The sequence below is a fragment of the Thunnus maccoyii genome, chromosome 4 (genome assembly GCF_910596095.1).
Source record: "Thunnus maccoyii chromosome 4, fThuMac1.1, whole genome shotgun sequence".
Lineage (NCBI taxonomy): Eukaryota > Metazoa > Chordata > Actinopteri > Scombriformes > Scombridae > Thunnus > Thunnus maccoyii.
The window spans coordinates 30,608,109-30,630,128 of NC_056536.1; the positions used below are offsets into that span (position 1 = coordinate 30,608,109).

At 37.8% G+C, this 22,020-nt stretch overlaps 2 protein-coding genes across 3 annotated transcripts; one reads left to right on the forward strand and one right to left on the reverse strand.

Annotated features, from left to right (window-relative positions):
• Positions 1-718: 718 nt before the first annotated feature.
• Positions 719-3,733, reverse strand: tmem81 (transmembrane protein 81; the record flags this gene model as incomplete). Its single annotated transcript, XM_042409841.1, has 6 exons — positions 719-930; positions 1,032-1,225; positions 1,423-1,538; positions 2,589-2,734; positions 2,814-2,965; positions 3,640-3,733. Coding segments are annotated over 6 exons (801 nt in total), but the record flags the coding sequence as incomplete, so codon positions are not given.
• A 4,249-nt stretch (positions 3,734-7,982) lies between these two features.
• On the forward strand, positions 7,983-14,228 carry LOC121896111 (ras-related protein Rab-7L1-like). 2 transcript variants are annotated; one of them, XM_042409774.1, is made up of 6 exons: positions 7,983-8,067; positions 8,428-8,554; positions 10,091-10,162; positions 10,236-10,417; positions 11,186-11,307; positions 13,768-14,228. In XM_042409774.1, exons 1-6 carry the CDS (start codon positions 7,984-7,986, stop codon positions 13,889-13,891), a joined length of 711 nt encoding a protein of 236 aa, XP_042265708.1. In that variant the 5' UTR covers position 7,983; the 3' UTR covers positions 13,892-14,228. The 2 variants fall into 2 exon arrangements, with proteins under 2 accessions (XP_042265708.1, XP_042265709.1); XM_042409775.1 differs by having other exon boundaries at positions 8,044-8,067; positions 8,399-8,554.
• Positions 14,229-22,020: the final 7,792 nt, after the last annotated feature.

A 22,020-nucleotide genomic window follows, 5' to 3' on the forward strand; every position in this document is an offset into this window, starting at 1 on the left:
GCACTGAGGCAGAAGTAGCAACTTCACAAATTTGAAAGTTCCATCAGAAACTAAGCATTTATATATAAAACAAATTTAAATGATTTTCCAGTGGTGCTCTGGTGGCCTGGATAAGATATTCTGGGAAATGACATCACAATAAGCAAAAATGCCTGGGGAAATATGTCTATTGCAGATGAAACTAACAAAACGCCTTTGCACTCTGCTCATAAAAATGAGCATATCTCAAAAACTAAAAACTGTGCATAGTTCAAATAACTTATGGAATGTTAAGAAATATTTTGTTCATGTTTCTACATTCAGAAATGTTTTGGATCAATGTGTTTTGTGTGTTTATTCAGTAAAATTTGATGAAAAATCATGTCCTATATTTGTATTTTTTAAATATATGACACAATTTCAATACCTTTTATCAATTATTATGGTTTATTTACTTACATAACCTCTTAGCTTAGGTTGTACAGATTCTGGGGATATGAAGCATTTGGAGATACTCCAAAAAATGACATCACAATAAGCAAAAATACCAATGTAGGCACTGGCGGACCATTTCTATTGTAGAGTTCAAAGGGTTAAAGGATCATGATCATGAACTGCAGTGTCCCAGTTTGAGTCCAGCTGGGAACCTTTTCATTCTCCATCTCTTTCTCCCTTCATCTCCTGTCAACTCTCAAATAAAAGCATTAACTAAAAGAACACAAAGTCACTTGCGACCCAGTTGCATGTTTAGTTTTACTTTCAATTTTCAGTTAAACACTAAGAACAACAGACATGTTTGTTGATGGAAAAGTTACATCTGTAAACAGGTACATACAGTTGGTTCTCTGGGGTTCATTGGGCAAATTCTGTGTTCCTCCTCTTCACTATCTGATGGAGGCCCAGCAGAATCAGTCCACTCCCGAGGCCTGCGATGCTCAAACTGATCAGTATCTGCATGTTCAGACAGAATTAAATTGGAATTTGTTAGCTACTCAAGAAGCAGCTCAATTATTTATATCTCCAAACCCATCACTTCCTAAACCACACCGTACAGTGTAAAGAAGAGCTGTCCTGTGGTCGCCCTGGTCTGACACAGTCTGGTTCTCCTGGTTTCCAGCCAAGTCCCACTGGGCCAGAGAGCTTTCATAGTCCAGATTGAGAATCTTGTCGGGCAAAACCCGGATCCCCCAGTAAACCCTCTTCACCCTGCGGAAGTTGGCATCCTGCACTTCGCAGCGATATGTACCTGATAATTACATAAATGCATGTTCATGTGTTTGAATTAGCAGGTGTACATTTCTGTCTTTGTTCCTGTTTTTAATAACGAACACAACAACACTGCTCTCAAAATCACAATGAAATGGTGTTTTAAACTTGAGCCATCTACAAAATGCAGGTGATGGCAGTATGAGTCTGTGTGTGCACATCAATATGTGTGTTTACCTGCATCTTCCTCCCTGACAGGATCCAGAATCACACGGTCCAGTTCAGGAGCCTCCCAGCGAGCAAACAGAGAGTCATCAGAGCTGATTATTCCTCGGGCATAACGCCAGGATACCCTGAGTCATAGTAGAAAACATTAGAGTCAAAGAGCCTTTGCAAGTACAGGTTGTTTTTCCACAGAATGAAAAGAATCATGGATCATTTAATGGACTTGCCTTTTTTTAAAAATGGCAAAATGCAACTTTTGAATGATTTATTAAAAACACTAAAGGTTAATATGTATGGATGGATTAAAAAAAATGACCCAGTTATTCAAGGCATTGGTTGAGAATTTTGTACACTGAGGTTGAGGTGAGGCTGGATTAACAAAGTGAGATCCAGGTTCACTGGCAACACTTAGTGTTAATTTGATTGATATAAACAAATTTTTCATATTTCAGTTTAAAGAATAATTTAATTCCAGGCTGATAAGATGTGTTTCACTTGCCTCTTTGGTTGTGTCAAGTCAATTTAAAGGGAGTTATCAATGTTGGGTGTGTACAGAAGTGCTCTGTTGCACCTGTAAGTGACCCTGACAGTGATGTCACAGGGTCACGGAGTACACCTGTACATCATTGAAGCACAATGAGAAGTTCAACCACTGGAATTAAGCAAAAACAATATTTTCAGCTGCTGTATTTTTAGCCATGCTAGAAGTATTGCTGTATGTGGCAATGTCACTTTGTCAGTTTTGCAGGTATTTGGTTTATGACAAAATAACTGCAATTATTTCAGCAAATGTTTGCATGCTTACACTCTATACCAGCATGGTAAACATTATACCTGATAAACATCTACATGCTAGCATCACTGTGGGCATGTTAGCATGCTAATGTGAGCATTAAGCGCAAGTACTCACAGAACTGCTAATGGCTGTAGATGGCTTTTTATTAGTATTACATAATGCACATTGTTATAGTAAATACATTTACATTTAGTCAACTTATAACCAAACTAAGATGGGGGAAATGAAAGGCCCACAGCTCTTTTTTGCCCTGGTGAGTTAATCCAACCCTGAGCTGAGGAGACTGAAGACACTTCAACAATAAACATCATTACAAAACTACAACAGAAATTTTATTCTAAATAGTCTATATGGTTTTGCTTCGCCTCTCTTCCGTCCTCACCTCCAGGAGAACTTCCCCATCGCCTCCATGACTTCTCCCAGACAGTCGACCTCCACTCTTTGTCCTGAAGTCACAGTGATGGTCCTGAGTCCACACTGCCATGACTCTCGACACTTCACCCTACGCACACGACACTCCTCCGACACCTTTGATTCAGCCATGATTATTATTAAAGTCAGTTATTTTCTTCAACATTTCTCTGTCTTTCAGTGTTTAAAATGTCACCTCTGTTCCATCTTTACGTCTCACATCTTCTTCCATCGCTGTCTTGCCATCTTTCAGTAAACACAGAGTTTGAATTTTGACACCCAGCCCACAGGTGACGCTGCAGGGAGAACTGTCAACAATCACCTCCACCGGCACTTCCTCCGGGTCAGCTGAGGTCAGAGGATGATGGAGGAGGAAAAGGAGCAGGCAAAGCATGAGAGACAGATGTTGCATGTTGATGTTTGACAGTAAATCTGCAGGGGAAAAAAGGGTTTTAGTTTCCTACTAATGTACAAAGTAAAATTTAACTTTTAAAAAGAATACAAGTTTTAAAGCAGCTCTTACAGTGTTGATGAAGTCTCAGTTTTCCGATGAAATGAATGTTTTGCATTTTATTCTGTCCCTACAGTCAAAGCAATCCATATTATATCATTTTCATCACCATTTCAGAGTTTGTTATCAAAACTTGTGGATCATGTGGGCACAAGCTATTTCTTTTATTTTATTTGATCCTTTTTCTGCCTCTTGAGGGCTGCAGAACAAACTTAGAACACGATATACATCTTACATGCATCATTTTCTGTCTATTTATACATCTAGACACAGAGTAACACTAGCATTCATTTGGGGCTTGCAAAATATGTTTTTTTGTTTTTAAATATTGCACAAAAATACAAACTTTCATGAATGTACAACCCAGAGTAAACAGCCACTAGAGCATCTCTGATCAGTCTATGCTGTCATTAAAAAACTACTACTAAACTACTGCACCTCTCTTAGTTATAATGACTTTGTTTGCTGCCTGTTTTCAAAGGTCCAGTTAAGTTAGTTACAGTGCACTCACCTTTTAATGCAGAAATCAGATGGAGACTGAAGAGGTAAAAGATGATGTGATTATGAGTCCAAACTGCTGCATCTGTTGGATCTGATGACTGGTTTTATTTTGAATCGAATGTTGCGTCGTGACAACCACAGTTCCTCTCTTCTGTGGCTCAAACTGTAGGAAATAGTGATATCGGTGAGGTGAGGAGCATGCACAGAGCCCAAAGGATACTAAAAGACAATACTCGACCCAACCACAGCCTGTTCACCCTGCCGCCGTCTGGCAAGAGATACAAAAGTATCCGCTGTCGTACCACCAGACTACAGAGCAGCTTCTTTCCTTGAGGCTCCTCAATTCATCCTCTGCACTCCAATATAAAAAACTGCTTTATTTTTATGACTGATTATTTATTAATCCATTTATATAATTTCTGTTTTTGTGAGTAGCATTAAGGGACTACAAACTACATTTCATTATACAATCTTGTGTAAAATCATAATAAATGAATCTTGAAACTGTAGGAAAATGTATTTGTTATAATTCACCCCTGTATATAATGTTGTATAATCATTGGTCAAAATTGGGAATTAAAAAAAAAGATACAATAATTAACATGTGTGTCAGTTTACAGAGAACTTTTTCAGCAGTGTTAAATTACAAAGTCCTGAAAAAAGGCCATAGAGGCCTTTGCATTGCATTGGTGTCTTTATTGTTCTGTTGATATACTGGAAAATAGCTAATAAACATGTTTTGATGAAGTTTAAAATTTAATTTTAAAAATTAAATTACATAAAACACAACATTCAGTTCATCGAATTGAACTGAATGTATAAAAGACAATAAAAGATGTATAGAATATTCAGAAAATTACTTAAACAATTAAGCAAATTTAGAAAATTTTGCATCGAGTCATCATACTGTACTGTTTAATCTATTTGGAGCTCCCTTCATGCTCTTCTGAATACAGCATAAAGGTATTAATAGCCATATTTAAATCTACATGACACTTATTGATAGATTCATGGCAATTTAAGGACATAAAATCATGATTGTAGCCAGTCAAAGTTGAGAAACTGAACATAAGATGCAGGGTTTTGACAAGACAAACATGCGTTCAAGACAAACCAGTGAACACTATTTGCATTTAGTTGTATGTGGATGATGCTGTAGTTTATAAAATGACCACTAGGTGTCAGACAAACACAGGAGACAAACCACAAACAGCAGCTTTGCATACAGCACAGTAGTGTAAAGTGATTGATGCCTTCAGATCTCTGATTACATTACAGAGTTAAGTAACTGATTAATAGGATTTCATTTTTCTCAGTACAAATCATCTTGCAGCAGCTGACAAGATAAAAACATACGGCAGAGAACATGGAGGAATGAAAACCATTTAAACAATCATTAATGTTTGAATGAATTATAATGTTTGAATACCTTTTTTAAAATAATCATATCAATGTCTCGATGAAATTTGAAAGCAATATTTTTCAAGTAAAGAATGAAAATAAGTAGAAAAGTTGTGTAGTCTTTGTTTGGTGGTAGAGGGACAATATGTGCTGATATGAAAATAACCTGAATTAGAGTTTATCTGATGACCTGATGGAAATATATATCAAACAGATATTGACTTTTTATAAAGCATCAAACATTGTTAAATCAATACTCAAGTCAAATGAGGCCAAGTTTTTTTGTAAGGGCCAATATCACATACAATGGACTTTATAAGTGGCTAATGTTTGTCACATCATATTCATTCCTCCTTGAATTTGTTATTGTTACTGTCTCATTTTGGTGAGGTAAAAATAAAACTTTAAGTACAACTCAAGTGTTTTCACTACTCTTCATTCTTCCTTGAGCCTGGTTGTGACAAGAGTGCACTTAAAATAACTCACAGGCTGAAATCAATTTGTGAGTACTGCTCTGAAAGCATAAAACAAAATGACAGCACGTCAACAACTGCAAGTGCCTGAAATCCAGAAGTGAAGCATCAACACTGGTTCACTCTGTTAACTCTGTAACATGAACCTCAGAATCATGAAACTTGCATTTACAGTTTGACCATTTGAGTGCAACTTCCTGGTGATGAATTTACCTTTACTTACAAGTTGCTAATAGCAGAAAAATGTCTCCCCCTACTGTACAATTTCAAAACCTGCTTTGTTTTTGCAGGCCCAAAAATATATTTTAGTTACCACATAAACAACAGGTTGGGTTTGTCCAGAAGAGTTATTTTTAAACAGTGACTGGTACTGTAGCTGAGACTGGGAAAAGGATCAAAACACGAAAAAACAGAGAGTCACGAATATGACTCAGCATCAGTGGGGGACTGAAACATGTGCAGTAGCCAATAACAGTGACCTAGTTGGCAGACCAGTAAAACTCTGACTGTGGCCGATGCCACATGCCTCAGTGTTTTTTTGTTTGTTTGTTTGTGTGTGCGTCAGAACAAAATGAAAATGAGACGAAGGCATTAATGGGACAGATCGAGAGAAGGAGTGAAGTGGAGGAGTTTGATAGAAAGTGGAGGAGGATGAACAGGTGGGATGGAGGAGAGGTGAAGGTGGAGGAGGAGGAGGAGGAGGAGGAGATGTTGCATAAGAACAGGAAGAGGAGGAGGAGTGGGTGGGCGTACCAGTTGGTATTATTTTCATATTGGACAATTTTGCACATCACGATTGACGTCCGACGACAGCGTTCAGTGCCAATGCAGGAAATAGTTTGTCCTTTATGTAGCGAGGTGGAAAGTAAGTGTGTGAAAGTCATGTAGAACACCTGACGTTCATGGAGGCCGAAGTTCACCATATCCGCCATATTTCCCTAGCATTGCCAGACACAGATATCATCGAAAGTAGGGGTGTGCCCGAATACAAATACATTATTCGGCAAAGCACAAACAGTGGGTTTTATACGAATATTTGTTTCATACAAATATTTAAAAAATTATTTGTTGGGGGTGTTCCCCAGAGATAAAGCTGAGCTACTGACACAAGCAAAGTGCTCCCAAGGGACTCTCCATAACCTGTTGTTCCTCTTCTCCTTTCCACAAAGTTAGGTTGTAAAAAAAATAGGCAATAAATGAAAAGTGCAAAACAATAATTGCCTTTGAAGTTCTTCCCTACACTTTGCATGGTGTGCTGTCTTATGTTATGGGTGTATAAATAGGTAGAGGTCTGTGTGCACAAGGCAATGAGTAAAGTTTTAGCTCAGTAGTCAGCGCAGTCGTCTATGATCTGGGAGACTCCAGTTCAAGACTCGATGTGAGGACCTCCTTTGTAAGGTAGTTTATTCATGAACACTTATTGTAGCACTAAAATTAAAAGTGTCATAAAAACAAAAACAGAATTTTTAAGACTCTTTCCACTTTTATTCGAATACAAATACAGACACAAATAATTTTGCTGCCTCAACAAATACAGATACACATACAAATACTGGGATCTCTTCACATCCCTAATAGAAAGTGAGGATTTTAAAAACAAAGCCGTCTCTACAAAACCTCAGCAACCTCTGGTAAATATCAACATTCTTGTCTTGTGACAGGGTTAGGCAGGTGGGGGAAGTGGCAAAAAAAAGAAAAGAGGAAGATTTCCAGTGTTAAAGTTAGATTACTGAAGATTGTGGCAATGAAGCATGTGTGCAGTCCCAGTTACAATATTTGAATTACAGCCTAAAATCTAGGTGGCGTCTGCCTTACACGGAACTACTTTTCGGAGACTGAAAACGTGATCGCTAGTCTTTGGAGCCGTTTCTAAACAAACTAACGTGACCAAACTCTTTGTGACGAAGGAACATGTCACCCAGTGCAGCGGTGTGACTCACTGACATGTTTTTCATAGTTTTAAGACAACAAAGGAGGTGTAGAATGAAAAGAGGAATAGAATATATCAAGCTTTGGACATACAGTACTTGCAAATAGGTCAATTCATTGTTGGTTTGGCTCTACACATGAGATTTGTTGACAAAAAAAAAAAATAGAGAGAATCGCCAGCTGCATCCTTTAAGCAACCCACATGGATATTATGACTTAAGAGTACAGTTATACATGTGCACTAATTGAACATCTTTCCTTTAATATAAAGGGATTCATAAGTTAAACAAAGCAGTAAAAATCACAGTTTACAAAACACTACAGTAGTTGAGTGTTTGGGGCAGTCCATAGTTCCTTCCTCAACGTCACCAATGGAATCAATTGCAAGTCATGTAGTATAATATATACTCTACTATTTGACTGATTTCAAATATAAATGTGTCCGATAGCTGATTGCAGTGACGAACAAGAGAGTGATGGCAGAAAAAAACAAAGATTAACCAAAGTCTGCACAGATTCATCAGCTCTACTGTTGCGTGAAGGTGTGGTTTATGACAGGGAACTATTTAAGGCTGTTGGCAACTTCCTACAAGAAAGCGAAACCGGTAGATCAGAGTGCTGTGCTACAGAGAGAGGTCAGTCGACAGCGTTTACACAGTCAAGGTTAAAATCATATTTTAGGTTCAGATTTAGCACAGTTTAGTTTAAAAAAAAATATATATATATATATATATATATATCTTGATCATTTTGGGTTTGGGAGATTTAAATTTAAAGTGGGAGAGTCTAGAGAAAGGATCAGGCTCAGGTAAAGTAAAATCCAGGTGGGTTAAGGTCGAGCATTTGTTCTGTTACAGGAAACAACTTTACCTGTCTGCCTCATAAATCAAATTTCCTGACATGAGGTTTGACCTTTGAGCTGTTGGCTCTGCAGGCACTTTTTTCATGCTCTTTGCATTTTTTCAGACACCCCCTCACATGTTGTTGTCTGATAGAAGAGAGGGATGACTGAGCACATGCTGAAAATATTGATTGTTGGTGATGGAAATGTTGGGAAATCTTCCTTCGTGCATCGCTACGTCAACGGACAGTTCAACAACACGTACAAGATGACAGTGGGAGGTACGGCTGCTGTAGTTTATCGGTGTTGAGTAGAAGAATGTGACTGTATAGATCTTAATCTTGCTCTGTGCGTGTGTGTGTGTGTGTGTGTGTGTGTGTGTGTGTGTACTGTTGGTTGCACACCTGTTTGGTGTGCAACCAACAGGGGAAGTTCCGAAACATTACCCCTGCTGTTAAAATATTTGGTCCAATAGGTCAGGCATGACTGTGTTTCATAATTCTCAAAAAACTTTTTTAACTATTTCATGTGAAACAACTGATAACACGCAAGACAAGACAAGGCATCTTTATTTGTGTAGCACGTCTCAAGCTTACTGTACAAGACAAGGTTTGCATTATTCTATATTTTGTTACCCCATGAAAAAACCAAAACCACCAATGTATCAGTTCCTTCTCTCAGTACTGTCTGACTTCTTTCTGTGGCACTCAGCCCCAAGTCCACCAGCTCCTACTTGTGAATCTTTTGTAGAAGTGGGAGTCACAAATATATAATTTCATTTTTAGCCATGCTAGCCAGGTAGCACTACCCATGACAGTTGGTTGGTCATCTTCAGTTTAAAATTGTCCAAACTTTGTTTTGTGACCAAATACCTGCAAAAATCATGATACTACCATCAGCCTCAGCTGTACTTTGTGTTTAGTGCTAATTAGCAAATCTTAGCATGCTAACACGCTACATTAAAATGGTTAACATGTTAAACATTATAGCTGTTAAACATCAACATGTTAACATTGTGATTGTGAGCATGTTAGCATACCAATGTTAGCTCAAAGCACTACTGTGCCCAGGTAAAGCCTTAAAGAGAAGCTTGCATGGCTGTAGATTCTTGTAGGCATTGAGACCAAAATCAGTCCTGAGTTCAAACAATGCAGGTGGCTGCAAAATCACTGCACCATGATTTGTAATACTCAGAGACAGGACTTCACAACTATGGAAACTTATCACGACGGCTAATCTTTCATCTCGGTGTCAAATTGCGTCAAAAGTTGAGCCTGATTCAACTTTCTTGCCGGAGTTATCTGATTTGGCATCAGTTCTGCACTGCAAGACTGACCTCAGTCCAATAATTTTTTTACACAGAGCTAAAGTCAGTCTAAACATGGTATTAGTATGTTAGAAAAGGCTCAGCAATTTCCTAAAACAGCTGGACACCATGGTTTTTAGAAAATGTTAAACAGGTGTAAATGGTATTTTCAGCCATGAATTACTGCAATACACATTTAGTGCTCTAGTAAATATTTACCATGGCAGTAAGCTACATAGCCCATGTTCAAAACATACCAGTGATCCTATTACTTTTTGATAAATATATCTACAGTACACAGTTTCACTAAGAGCGTCTGTAAAGGAAAGGAAGTCTGGAATTTTGTGGTTGTGTTTGAGGAAATTGTCATTTCTCTTTTTTCATAGTCTGGACATTTTGTGTATAAATAGATTTATTACTTTTGTTTTTTGTTTTTTTTACAGATTAGTGACCACTTCTGCTTATATTCTCTCACTTCTTTCACTTCACTTCTGTTTCTTTATTTTTTCAGTGGATTTTTCGGTGAAGGTGCTGCACTGGTCAGACAAAGAAAAAGTCAGACTGCAACTGTGGGATATAGCAGGTACAAAATAATTTACGATGGATGGATGGATGGATGGATGAAACAGTGACCTTTATTTGTGTCCTCCCTCCAGGCCAGGAGCGTTTCATATCCATGACCAGGATCTATTATAAAGGTGCTTTGGGCTGTGTGGTGATGTTTGACGTCACCAACTCATCCAGCTTCCTCAGATGTCGCCACTGGAAACAGGACCTGGACAGCAAGGCCATGCTGCCCAACGGAGGCTCCATCCCCTGCATCCTGCTGGCCAACAAGGTGATTCAGTGCATTGAACTGATGAATGAAATGATCATGAAACTCTTCTGACTCTGTATTAATAAATGATCAAGGTGCTGTTAGTTCATGTGATGATTGTTTGGTGGACTAACAGCAACAGACATACAGCTTTTCAGCATTATGAGAAACTTAAACTTAAACTTAAAGTATTTTTCATTCAGTCATTCTGTGTTTACATGTAATATTTTTAAATTAAACTCTTTTGATGCCCATACATTTTCTAAAATTAAACATTATAATTTTCTACAGAAAGTAAAAGACAGTACAACTCTTTATTGACAAGCTCATAAAGAAACAGATAAATAAAGCAACAAATTAAACACAGATTATCATGGAAAAACACAAATTTCTCACTCAAATTAATTCAAAATCAGACAAAATCAATCACAGTTGTGGCATTCACTCTATAAGATAAGATAGAATTTATTGTCCCAGTGGGAAATTTGTCTTGGACATTACAGTGTCTGCAGTATAAAATCACAGCAAGACAACAATAAACAACAACAAATACATTCATCCATCTATTGCACATACCCAATTGATGGGTGAATTGCACAGTTGATGTGTACAATATCAGTTGTCAAGCCTACTATTAACACTGATCAAACTGCCTTAAATCCATTGTATCAGAGATTGATGACCCTGAGTGAAACAGATCTGATTAACCAGCCTAATATATCACTCCAACCTCAGCAAGTCATGGATTCAGAGCCACTAACCATACAACAACAAAACGTCTCTCTGCAGTGTGACCTGTCTCAGCGGGTTGTGTCAGCAGACAGCATCGACAAGTTCAGCAAGGCCAACGGCTTCGTTACATGGATGGAGACATCCGTCAAAGAGAACAAGAACATTGGAGAGGCTATGAGGTAACAGGACAAGTGCAGAGTTCAGATGATGCAGTAAAATTTAGGGCAGATAGCAACTGCCTATATGGCATAAGGCCATAGTAGTAGATAGTATTGCGAGTGGAACAGCTCATCCTCATCCTTTTCCAGAAAAGGTGGCCAGACATCCTCACTGGATGGCCCCAAACATGCCCGAATGCAATATCAAAGTTCTTCAAGGGTTTGGAACTCCTCAACCTCTCAACCTAGCACATAGTGTGAGACCAGCCACAGATGATGAGCCTAAATTTAGTTGTTTGTTGCATGATGCTGGGTTTGTGGCTGTAACATATTCAGGGCTGGATTAACACATCAGAGGGCCCATTTCCCTTACTATTTGATTACATGCAAATTTATTTTCAGCATCTATATTCGATATTTTCAATCAATAACAATGTGTACCGATTAATCTGCAGAGAATTATCAGCAACTTTGCAGCTCATCAAGGCTTTACAGAGCTATATAGCAAGTTTCAGCTCATTGTTTAGCTGTCCAGCTGCAACTTTACTGTTTTGGTTCACTCTCACCGCTCTCAAAGCATTTTTTTCTGCCACAGCAGGCAGCTGATTTCAGAGAAAAAGCTTTAAAACCAACTATACACTACCTGCTCAGCACCAAACGGCAAACAGACACAGTTAGCTGTAGACTAGCTGGTGAACATAGTGGAGCATTTAGCAGCTAAAGAGTCAGATATTTCCCTCAGAAGTTAATAAGACCAGGTGGTCACCAGGACAGAAATGGATGTGGCAATTTGCAACTGTTCAACATATCAACTTAAAAGATGGTCAATATTGTATTCATAATTTGTTTCTGCTGCCCCCAAGTGGTCAAAAATTCTGTTATTGCAGGTTTAAGAGTATATAACATGTAAGCATAGTATCAACTGATGTTAGAAGTTATGAGAACTAGCAATCTGAAGCAGGTCCTTCCTAGAAGACTTCCCAAAAAACATGCAGGAGCCACCTTAAGGCACTTACTGTACCATCTCAGTTTCTAGGGTGCTTTTGTAGTGCATATTATTGAGCTGAGGGTCCGGAGCTGTGGGGTTTTTGTCTGCTCTGCCCGGTTGATTATCCAGCCATGGTCACTATACTCAAAGTTCTTAACAAGGGATTTACTCCTCAGGTATCCAGGGGGAGTTGGGTCAACTGCAGCTGAACTCCAGTTGTGTTACATATAGAATGGCTGCCAGATTTGGCTAAAATTTGGGGATTCAAACTTGAACTTATCTAGAAGGGTATAAAAAGGAAAGTGAAATTGAGTGTTATAGTCATTTGCAGACAGAAATGCTCTTCATCTACAACAGGTGTACTGCTCTTTTTAACATGTGATTGCTGTGATTTTTGATACAGGCGTCTGCAAAGGTCCTGCTGACAGACTTTTATGCTTTTAGCTTTTATATTTGTCAAATTTCCCCTTTTTCAGGAAAATTGTCCCACTGCTGTTTCTTAAAAGCATCGGTTGAAGTCTTGACAGATCACAGATGGGTGTACAGTAAGGATATGAGGGTGGCAGTGAAACAAACTATACAGAGTGTAATCAGAGGTTTCTTTTGAAGAACTCGCATTTGTGACACATAATAAAAATATGACCAAAATAACACAGCAAATGTATGTTGAAGGTTGGCTAAAGCATCAAAACAGACAAGAAGTTACAATTTTCAATAAGCAGACTGGCAGCATGGAAACAACAAGACACAGGCAGCTGTAGATATTAACCACATGTTCAACACAACAGAGCAAAGTGTTTTTTTTCCAAATTTGTCAAAAAAAAATCCTGTTTTAACGGGATTTGCTGCTTCATTCTGTAAAAAAATTTAACTTTAATTTTTCCGTCATTTACTGCAAATGATCTCAGAGTACAACCTGATATGTACATAAGAAGAGACTCTTGTTTGCAGGATTAATGGTGAAGAATTTTACAAAGTATAATTATTTGAAGCTTTGTGCTAAATTAGAATCTATGTACTTTACGTGTTTTTCTTTTTCTCTTTCCAACCAAGGGGTATAAGGTATAAGGGGTAGGTGAATACGGGCTGCTCTTGTTTGTTGTGTTAATTCAGTCATATAAAAACCATGGACATGTGTTTTTGATGCACACAGAGTCTTTGTATGAGTGCATTCAGTTCCTTTTATGTTATGTGTCCTGTATCTTTACCAAGCTACATGGAGGAAAAAAACACAGTCTCCCTTCCTCAGAGAAATTAACAAGTGAAACAAGCTAAAGGTAGCTTAAAATGCTTTTGATTAAATTGTGGCCTTGCAGGTTTTTATGTGTACATCCTGTTTCGATGAGTAAATACTCTACAGTATTGTAGCTTGACTTGTTTTTGAAAGTTTTCAGCGACTGGATAAACTGATTCATAAATATGAAATCTACTTTGATAAATTATTGTAATAGAATTTACATTTCACTAATGTTGCTAAATCTGTTGTGTTTCAGGAGATTGGTGCAGGAGATTCTGTCAGTTCAATCCGGTCTGGACCCACTTGATCCCCAACCTCAGGACAGAGTAAATCCTCCACTGGAGTCAGAGCTCAACAACAGCAAGGGAAGCTGCTGCTGAAACTAAGCCTCGACATCAAGCAAGAGACAAGCAAACACAGCCAGGACCTGCTCATTAGTTTTAATCTTCAGGTTGTTTTTGAGGTGCTTGTGAGCAAAGCACCTAACCCTCAGGTACTTAGGCTGTCTGTACTTTCCAGTAGAAGAGGAAAGAAGAAGAAGCACCAGGACACTCGTCCTAGATGTAAGGTTGATGTAATGAAGTGCACTGATAATCTTCCCTGGATAACAAAAAGTAAAATATAACAGTTTTCCAACAAGGTACCAATAGTTTTAAAGGGGACATAATTTGCTTTTTTGTGATTTTCTGTTATTTATATACTGTTATGTAGTTACAAAAGTTGAGGTGAACATATGTGGAAATGCTCCCTACAAGTCAAAAGCCAGGGCCTCAACCTGCTCTGAATGCTTCGTTTGCAACGTGTTTTTTCTACCTTGTCCCTCCGCCTTAGAGACACAAGGGCTAAAACAGCCTGTTCCAGACAGAGGCTGAACTGAGGGGCTGTGTCAAGGGCCAGTATAAGATAAATAAGGAGTTTTTTGAACTGTAAATCAAGCAAAGATATTCCAGTAGCACCCCAGAATACAAATATCGACCTGGAAATACATAATAATAATAATGCATAATATATATACCCTTTAAGCTAAATCTAAATTAACTCCAGTATAGCCGCTCTGCCAGCAAACATTTCCAGACTAGTTATGCTGGAAAGCACTTTATTGTTCATGTGTGGGTCTGCATGGATCTGAAAGGACACTATTACTCAAGTACTGAAGAATTACACTAAGTGTTCTATTCTAAATCATGTACAAATAGAAAATAATGTACCATATATAGGGTGGATGATCATCCTGGGAAGGCAGCACCAGACCACCAGAGATTTACCGGCACAAAGCTGAAATCAGTCTTTCTCAATATTTTCCTGACTAAGTGAATCAGAATCAATCTAAATTGACTGGCGCATGCCTGCTATCGGTAATTAGCATACTACCACGCCCCCATTTCTCTACATAAGGAAAGCTTTGTTGGAGCGGTGCAGCAGTGAAGAGAAGGCGGTGATCGTAAAAATGTAGAAAACTTTACTGCTAGTGAAATTCAAACAATAGTTTCAGAAGTAGAAGAAAAGAAAAGGCAGATTTGGCTCATAAACTTGTCATTATACAACCATTTAGAGCCTGATTGTGAATCCTGTATACAGCCTGCACACATGTTGCACCTCTACCATACAGTACGTCCATAAGGAAATGAAAAGTTTGTAAATGTGTAGATCTGTGGAATTGACCTAAATAAATCTCTACCGCCGCACCGAGTGCACGTCGTGTTTCATCTCCCTGTGCCACTGCTGAACTGTCAGGCGCATATATCACAACCTAATCTGATGGGGAAACTAATCACTGTCACATTCAAATATGGAGATTCTGATATATCAGCTATTATCATCTAAAAGTGAGAACAGGACAATTTTAGTATATTAATCATTTCATTACATTTATGATCATGATTTATGGATTACAATGTCTTGGCTATTACTTTTATATTTTGTAAATAAATTATGTATTTTTAGCAAATTCACACTTTTAAATGTATATTTAGGCCCGATCATTTTTAAATAATTATGGCTCTAATATACTGTTTACATTGAATAAATATTGACTAAATCATTTTTTAAGACCATGATGTTTATGATTTGTGCGTATGCATGGTCGTAGGTAGTTCTAAAATTGTCTGCAGAATAAGAACAAATTCAGGTAAGAACATATTGATGAATCCTGGATTTGTGTTTAAAATATCTATATGCATGGTTTGAGCACATATTTGTGTGTACGCACTGTTTGTGAATGAGGCTCAATGTCTCTGTGAAAAATAGACACCAGCAACATTAAATCTTTGACAAATTGACATCGCACATTGTATTTGTTATGATCTGGGTGATAGAGAGAGGCGGACAAAGAGGAGAGAGAGGAAGCATGAATTTAAACAGAAGGAGATGATGGAAAGTGTGTGTCTGTTATTAAAGGGAAGGCCTCTTGATGTGAGAACGAGGTGTGGAGCGTGCTCAGTACAGTCGCCGAGTCGCCTCCTCCAACAGACTGAGTCAGTCAGACACATGGTGTCCCCGTGCTAACAACGAGGGGTGTGTGTATGTGTGTGTGTGCGTAAATGCTGTGTGTGCCAGTACAGCAAATAGTGTGTGGGAGCTGCTTTGTGTTTGTGTGTGTGTGTGTGTGTGTCAAGCGGAGGCACATGGATGTGCAGGTGCCTTTGAGACGTCAAAAGATGTGAGATTCTGCTTTGGATTTGTCAGCATGTCTTTTTCTGAGTGGTTTTTTTGTGTGATTATATGTTTATCTAATTGATAAAATTCTATCTGACTATTATTGTCAATACTATACCTATTAGCTATTAATCATTAGAATACAAAGAAATAGATGCAATGTGGGAAAAGCTGCAATATTTTTCTCCACTGTATATGCCAGTTATAAAGTCTCTTTTTTAATAATGTCCTCAATGTACCTCATATAGAAACAGTCTCCATAATAATCTGATGATACTATTAGTTTATGTCATGGCTGTCAGTCAGCAGTCAGAACATTGTTGTTATAACAAAACATGACACCATAGCTCCTGAATTTATAAAAAGCAGACCTGTCCCAGACAACCTGAGAGGTCTGGATGGTTCATAATGTAGTAGCAGATCAGAAATGTATTTCAGCTCTAAATCAATTCTTTAATAGACAGGAAGCCAGTGTAAAGATCTGAGAACTGGATGTTATAAAAAAATATGATTACACTGTGTATGTGGGTTACTATTTTATCTACATCATGATAAATTGTTCCTGTCTTGTACTGCAACTCTGCAACATCAGCAGACTCATCAGCTAAGGTTAAAGGAAGTTCAGCATTGTATTTGTAAAGAGGAAGATGTAGAATATAAAATTTGCGGGCGACAGGGTGAGACAGGTCATCTGGGGGTCAGTTGGGAAAGATGGCTCCTGGACAGGAGAAGTGAAAACAGACATGACGTTATCTATAAGTCTGTATTTTGATAGATTAAGAAAAGAACTGTAACGCCCAGTTAAGGTGTATAAAACCCTGTTATAAGCGCTCCACTGGGAGCCTTTTTTCTTTGTAACCTAATACTGTGTGTTGCATTGCGAAACACTCCTTCTTTTACAAGTTCTGTTAAATTTTGATACTTCGGCTCCGGTCTCTATTGTTTAATGGTCATTAAGAAGAATTTTTTTTTAACACTGGAGTTATATGATCCACTTTCTTGGTCTTAGTGAGGACTCGAGGAGCAGCGTTCTGAATCAGCTGCAGCTGTCTGATCGATTTCTGATCGACCTGTGAAGAAACCATTAAAGTATAAAGGTCATAAAAATGTTGAAATATAGCAATCGCCTACTATATCTACAAAAATATTAGTTCCAGTGATTTAAAAGTATCCAGCAGCTGCTGTTCACAGTTTATCGCAGAATAAAAACAAGAATATCAGCAGAAAAATGCAAGCAGAGCAAAAGCTTCTGCACAGTAAGAAAGCAGGAAGCAGGAAGTAGGTGAGATACACAAACCAGGGTATAAAATCACAAGATGTAAAAAGATAATTGTGGATGTCATTTGCAGCCAATGTGTATGTCAGTGTGTATTTTGTTAAATTCGTGTGGTGTGTGTGTGTGTGTGTGTGTGTGTGTGTGTGTGTGTGTGTGTGTTCGCACTTCCGCGTGGGTTCTTCTATCTCTGTATGTGTCGGCTTCTATTCTTATCAGTGAGTTGGAGGAAGGCTCTCAGCTGTGACTCAGTCATCCACACACACACACTACAATCCTGGAAAACCCTCAACAAAAATGGCCGGACGTCGGGCAGATGGACTTTTTGTGAATGTGGCCGTTGTCAGGAAATGTAATAGTCACGACACAATAAGTATGTCATCGTGCGTCTCTCATCGTGTCTTTTTTCAGTATCATTTTGTTGCTCGCAGTGTGCCAGCAGATACGAGAGCACTTCAGCAGCGGTTATTAGCTAATAGACACATTTGTTGTTGCAGAAAAAGAACGTTCAGGGACTTTGGTCTCTGCTCGCTGTGTGCTGGTCTTGAATAAGAAGGCACTCATTGGATTATTTCATATCAAATTGCTATTTCTGTGCTTCCTTCCAAAATGAGATGGTGTACAAAGGAATTCACTATTGCATTATGGACAGTTTGAAATGGCAAAATGGATTTCGAGACAGAGAACCCCAAAGAATACACAATCCTCCAAATTTAGACAAAAGAATGCTACAATGGAGACTTTGTCCGTTGTACCTCACTTAAGATTTTAAAGGGGGCATGACATGCTTTTTGTGATTTTCTGTTGTTTATAGACTGTTATAATCTTTATATTTAACATAGTCCAAAACTTGAGGTAAACGTATGCATCGTTCAAATCAACCATGGATGTATTATAGGAACTGGATACCAGACTCAAAGATTCACTCGGTCATGCGGCCCACTGACTGTGCACAATAGCATTTCTCCCTTTGGCCTCACCATTGACTTTACAATGGGATGACATCACAAACTTTTAAATCCCTTTTCTTGGCTCGGGGAAAGTTTTATCATTATGAAGCCTTCATGGACTCTAAATTCATGATACGAGTGATAATTGACCTTCTTTGCAGTTCAAGGTGCAAGGTAATCAGTTTTACAGGCATCTCTTTTATAATGGCGGTCTATGGAGGAAATGCTTTTTGGCCATAGGGGGATTTTTTTTTTGCTGCAAGTGCACAGTGGGTTAAATCTGCACATCTGGAAAACAATATGAGAATGCACTAAGCGTATAATGGCTAACAGTAACGGCAAAAATATTAGCAAATCTCAAAATACAGCCAAAATAAAGTAGGCTGTTGCTGTTTATTTATGCTGTTGTCCATAAACATTTAAAAATTCAGAGCCGCTTTGTCACAGCCCACACAAAAAGGGAGGCCACAAAAGATTTAAAGTCATTTAAGCATTACATTTGTAACTATAAATATAACATTACCTACATTACAAAAATACCTCATTTTTATCATGCATCATGTGATATATCTTATTAATATAACACAACCATGGCCTAGTAGGCTGCTGCCAGGGTCACTCATTGTTACTCATTACATTATGGTGAGCGAGTGAATAGATAAATAAACAAAGTCAAATTCAACGTGCAAACGCGCCGCCATTAGCGCCAAAACACGAGCGGCCAGTTGACAAAGATAAAGGCCATGACATCATCTTACAACTAGAACAAGAACGAGACACTAATGGCTTTAATGTGAAACTTCCCTGATTGAATAATGGTTAAAAATGTGTTGTCTGATGCGTATGGAATAATCTAAAGTTACCAAAATAAACACTGTGTTCTTTTCAGCTATTTTGTCAGCAAGAAATAAGCACAAACAGAGAAGAAAAACAACATAGCTCGGAGGTTTGTATCACTCCACTATATTTCAACTCTATTCAGAGCCTCATTTTCATTCTTGGTCAACAAGAACAGATGATGATACAATACAGTCTGGCAGAAGAGCATCTCTATTCCCAGCCGAAGCGTGGGAGGCCTCCCACCAAACTGTTCCGCTTGCGTCGTGATCGCTGACATCCTCTAGTTCACCGGAACATGTTGTTCTCCCAAAACACTCTGTCTCCTAACTTCATCAAGTTTTTGTTTAATTATTTTTTCTTTACAGGGCATTGCTTAACATTCAAGTTTGCTCTATTACACTGAGCATTATTTAGACCTTACATTATTATCATTATTGTATGGACAATATATATGTATGTATGTATTAATATCATCTGTTTTTCCCATACAGATAAACTGAGTGAAAATAAACTGATTCTAATTCTTGGGTGAAAAAAGGACAAACACAATAATTGATCTGGATTAGGCTTGTCTTCAAGTGGCGTAAACAAAATAAACACTGAATTGATCAGTTTTAAAGGTCCAAGTAGTAATAAGTGTAAACAAAAGTCAATAAAGTGATCAAGAAGACAATTTCTGAATCTCAAGTTATTCCTTTTGTGTGATGCTGTACGTCGTACGTTGTGGACGAGGGTATGAACACCTTTAACACCCGTCCCCCCTTTTTGGATGATCTAAGAGAAGTTGACTGAATTTGGACGTTAGGTTTTAATGGTTTTATATACAGTATTGTTGGACTGCTTTATCATTTCTCAGTTTATTTGTCCCCACTTGGTTGCACAGCAGCATCAGCACATACATATTAACATATTAACAACATATTAATATTTAAAAAAAAAACATCAAATAAATACAAAAGAAAGCACAGAAAGCAAATTAAAGGTGTCTAGGATTTGGGTCCTGTGTGGGTTTTTGTGCTCAAGTCAACATTTTCAAGTAAAGTTTAGAGATTAATAAAAACAATACTCAGCCGTGTGCTGTGTGCCCGGATTATGTCCAACAGAGACAGGCTGTTCTTTTTTGAAAATAATCCCTTGATACATACACTACATAGTCATATTCATATTACATGTCATAGTGCTAACAGTCAATGAAAGTTTCACATATATGGTTCTTGCTGAAATCAGGTGCAGAAGAGCTACAGAGGTCAAACTCTTCATCTACAGGAACCAGACATAGAAATACAACGAAACAAGACAACTTGCACTATTCCTCCTTCCAGGTACAAACAGTTCTAACCAAAAGGGGCTGGCAAAGGGAACTGAAGTATTCTGGGAAATGTAGTAAGTCAGTAGCTGAAGTGGTTTAGATGAGGTAGGTTTCAAATGATGTAAAATAACAAAGGAGTTATTAATGCTTCACCTATACTTGAGTGTTTAAGTCTATTTAGCATTTTATAAGCAGTATACAAACAGTTAATAAATGGTTTATAACACATTAAAATGTAGTTATAAGCAGATACAAAGACATCTTTAAGTGTTTATTAGTGTACAGTATCTGTCAACAATTATAACTTCTCCTATATTTTATATTATTACAACTATGTTTTACTATAGATAATATTCATTATCTGTTTATATACCAGCATCCAGTTCTGGGTGCCCACAGGAGGAGTTGTAGTTGTTGACAAATACATTAATATATTCTGCTTACTACATTATAGTGTGTTATAAACCATTTATTAACTGTTTATATATTATACTGCTTATAAATGCTAAATAGGGGGATTTAAATTAACATCTTACAAAGGTTTCTTTTAAGAATTCATACTGTAATTTTGACTAATTTAACTTTTACTTAAACAAAAAACAAAACTTATTGTACTCAAGTCTAAAACTTTTCTAATGGGTGATGTTGTCTACTGCAGGTACAAGAAAAGGTTTCCCACAGATGTAACTGACAACACTTTATCATGAAATAACGTCTTGAATACTCATCACCATCGCACACTGACAAAAAGAATTTGCTGATTTTGCAGAAGTAACGTCAAAATTCCAAATGGCCTTGAGACGAGACATCAGCACTACTGGCAGCGCCTTCAAAGAGTCGCTGAAGGAGGGATGGTGACTCTACCCTTAACATTTCACACCCTTAGAGTAGCGCAAGCAAACACATAATTACATCACAGATGACATTAGACGTTTTTTTTTATGACCTAGTTAGATAATGATGAAGTTTCAGAAAACAGGAAGCATTATCTGGATCATCAGCAGGTGTGATCTGATGAAGGTCACATAACTAAAAGCAATGACAGTGAAATAAGGCAGTGACGTAAATGTTTAGTTTGCACTGATGGGCTTTTGTTTTTTTACCTCTTTCCCTTCAATAATATTCCATTTGTATTATGTCTTTCAATTCCTCATGTGAGCTTCAAACTATTACGGTACAAAATTAGGTCAAAGTGTTAATTACAGTTACATGTTAGGGAAGAATGAAATTTCAATAAAGGAAAAGTCTGATGCTTATTATCTAGAGGGGCAGGACATTTTGTGAGCAGACTGAATGACAACATGATGCTGACGCTGCCATATAGCGATGGCAGATGTAGGGGGCTCCGTAGGGGGGATTTTTCATTTTGGGGTTCAACCAACAGATTCTCGACCATCTGGTGACAGAAATAAACAGAAAGACAGAAATAAACTCTCCACACAATATGCAGACTTGTTTTTTTTTTAACATCATACCTGGGTA

Excerpts from the sequence above, each read along its gene's own strand:
- LOC121896111 (XM_042409774.1), top strand. The coding sequence starts at position 7,984 with ATGACAGGGAACTATTTAAGGCTGTTGGCAACTTCCTACAAGAAAGCG. Across the intron at positions 8,555-10,090 it reads GTACAAGATGACAGTGGGAG|TGGATTTTTCGGTGAAGGTG; the intron begins GTACGGCTGCTG and ends TTATTTTTTCAG. Across the intron at positions 10,418-11,185 it reads GCATCCTGCTGGCCAACAAG|TGTGACCTGTCTCAGCGGGT; the intron begins GTGATTCAGTGC and ends GTCTCTCTGCAG.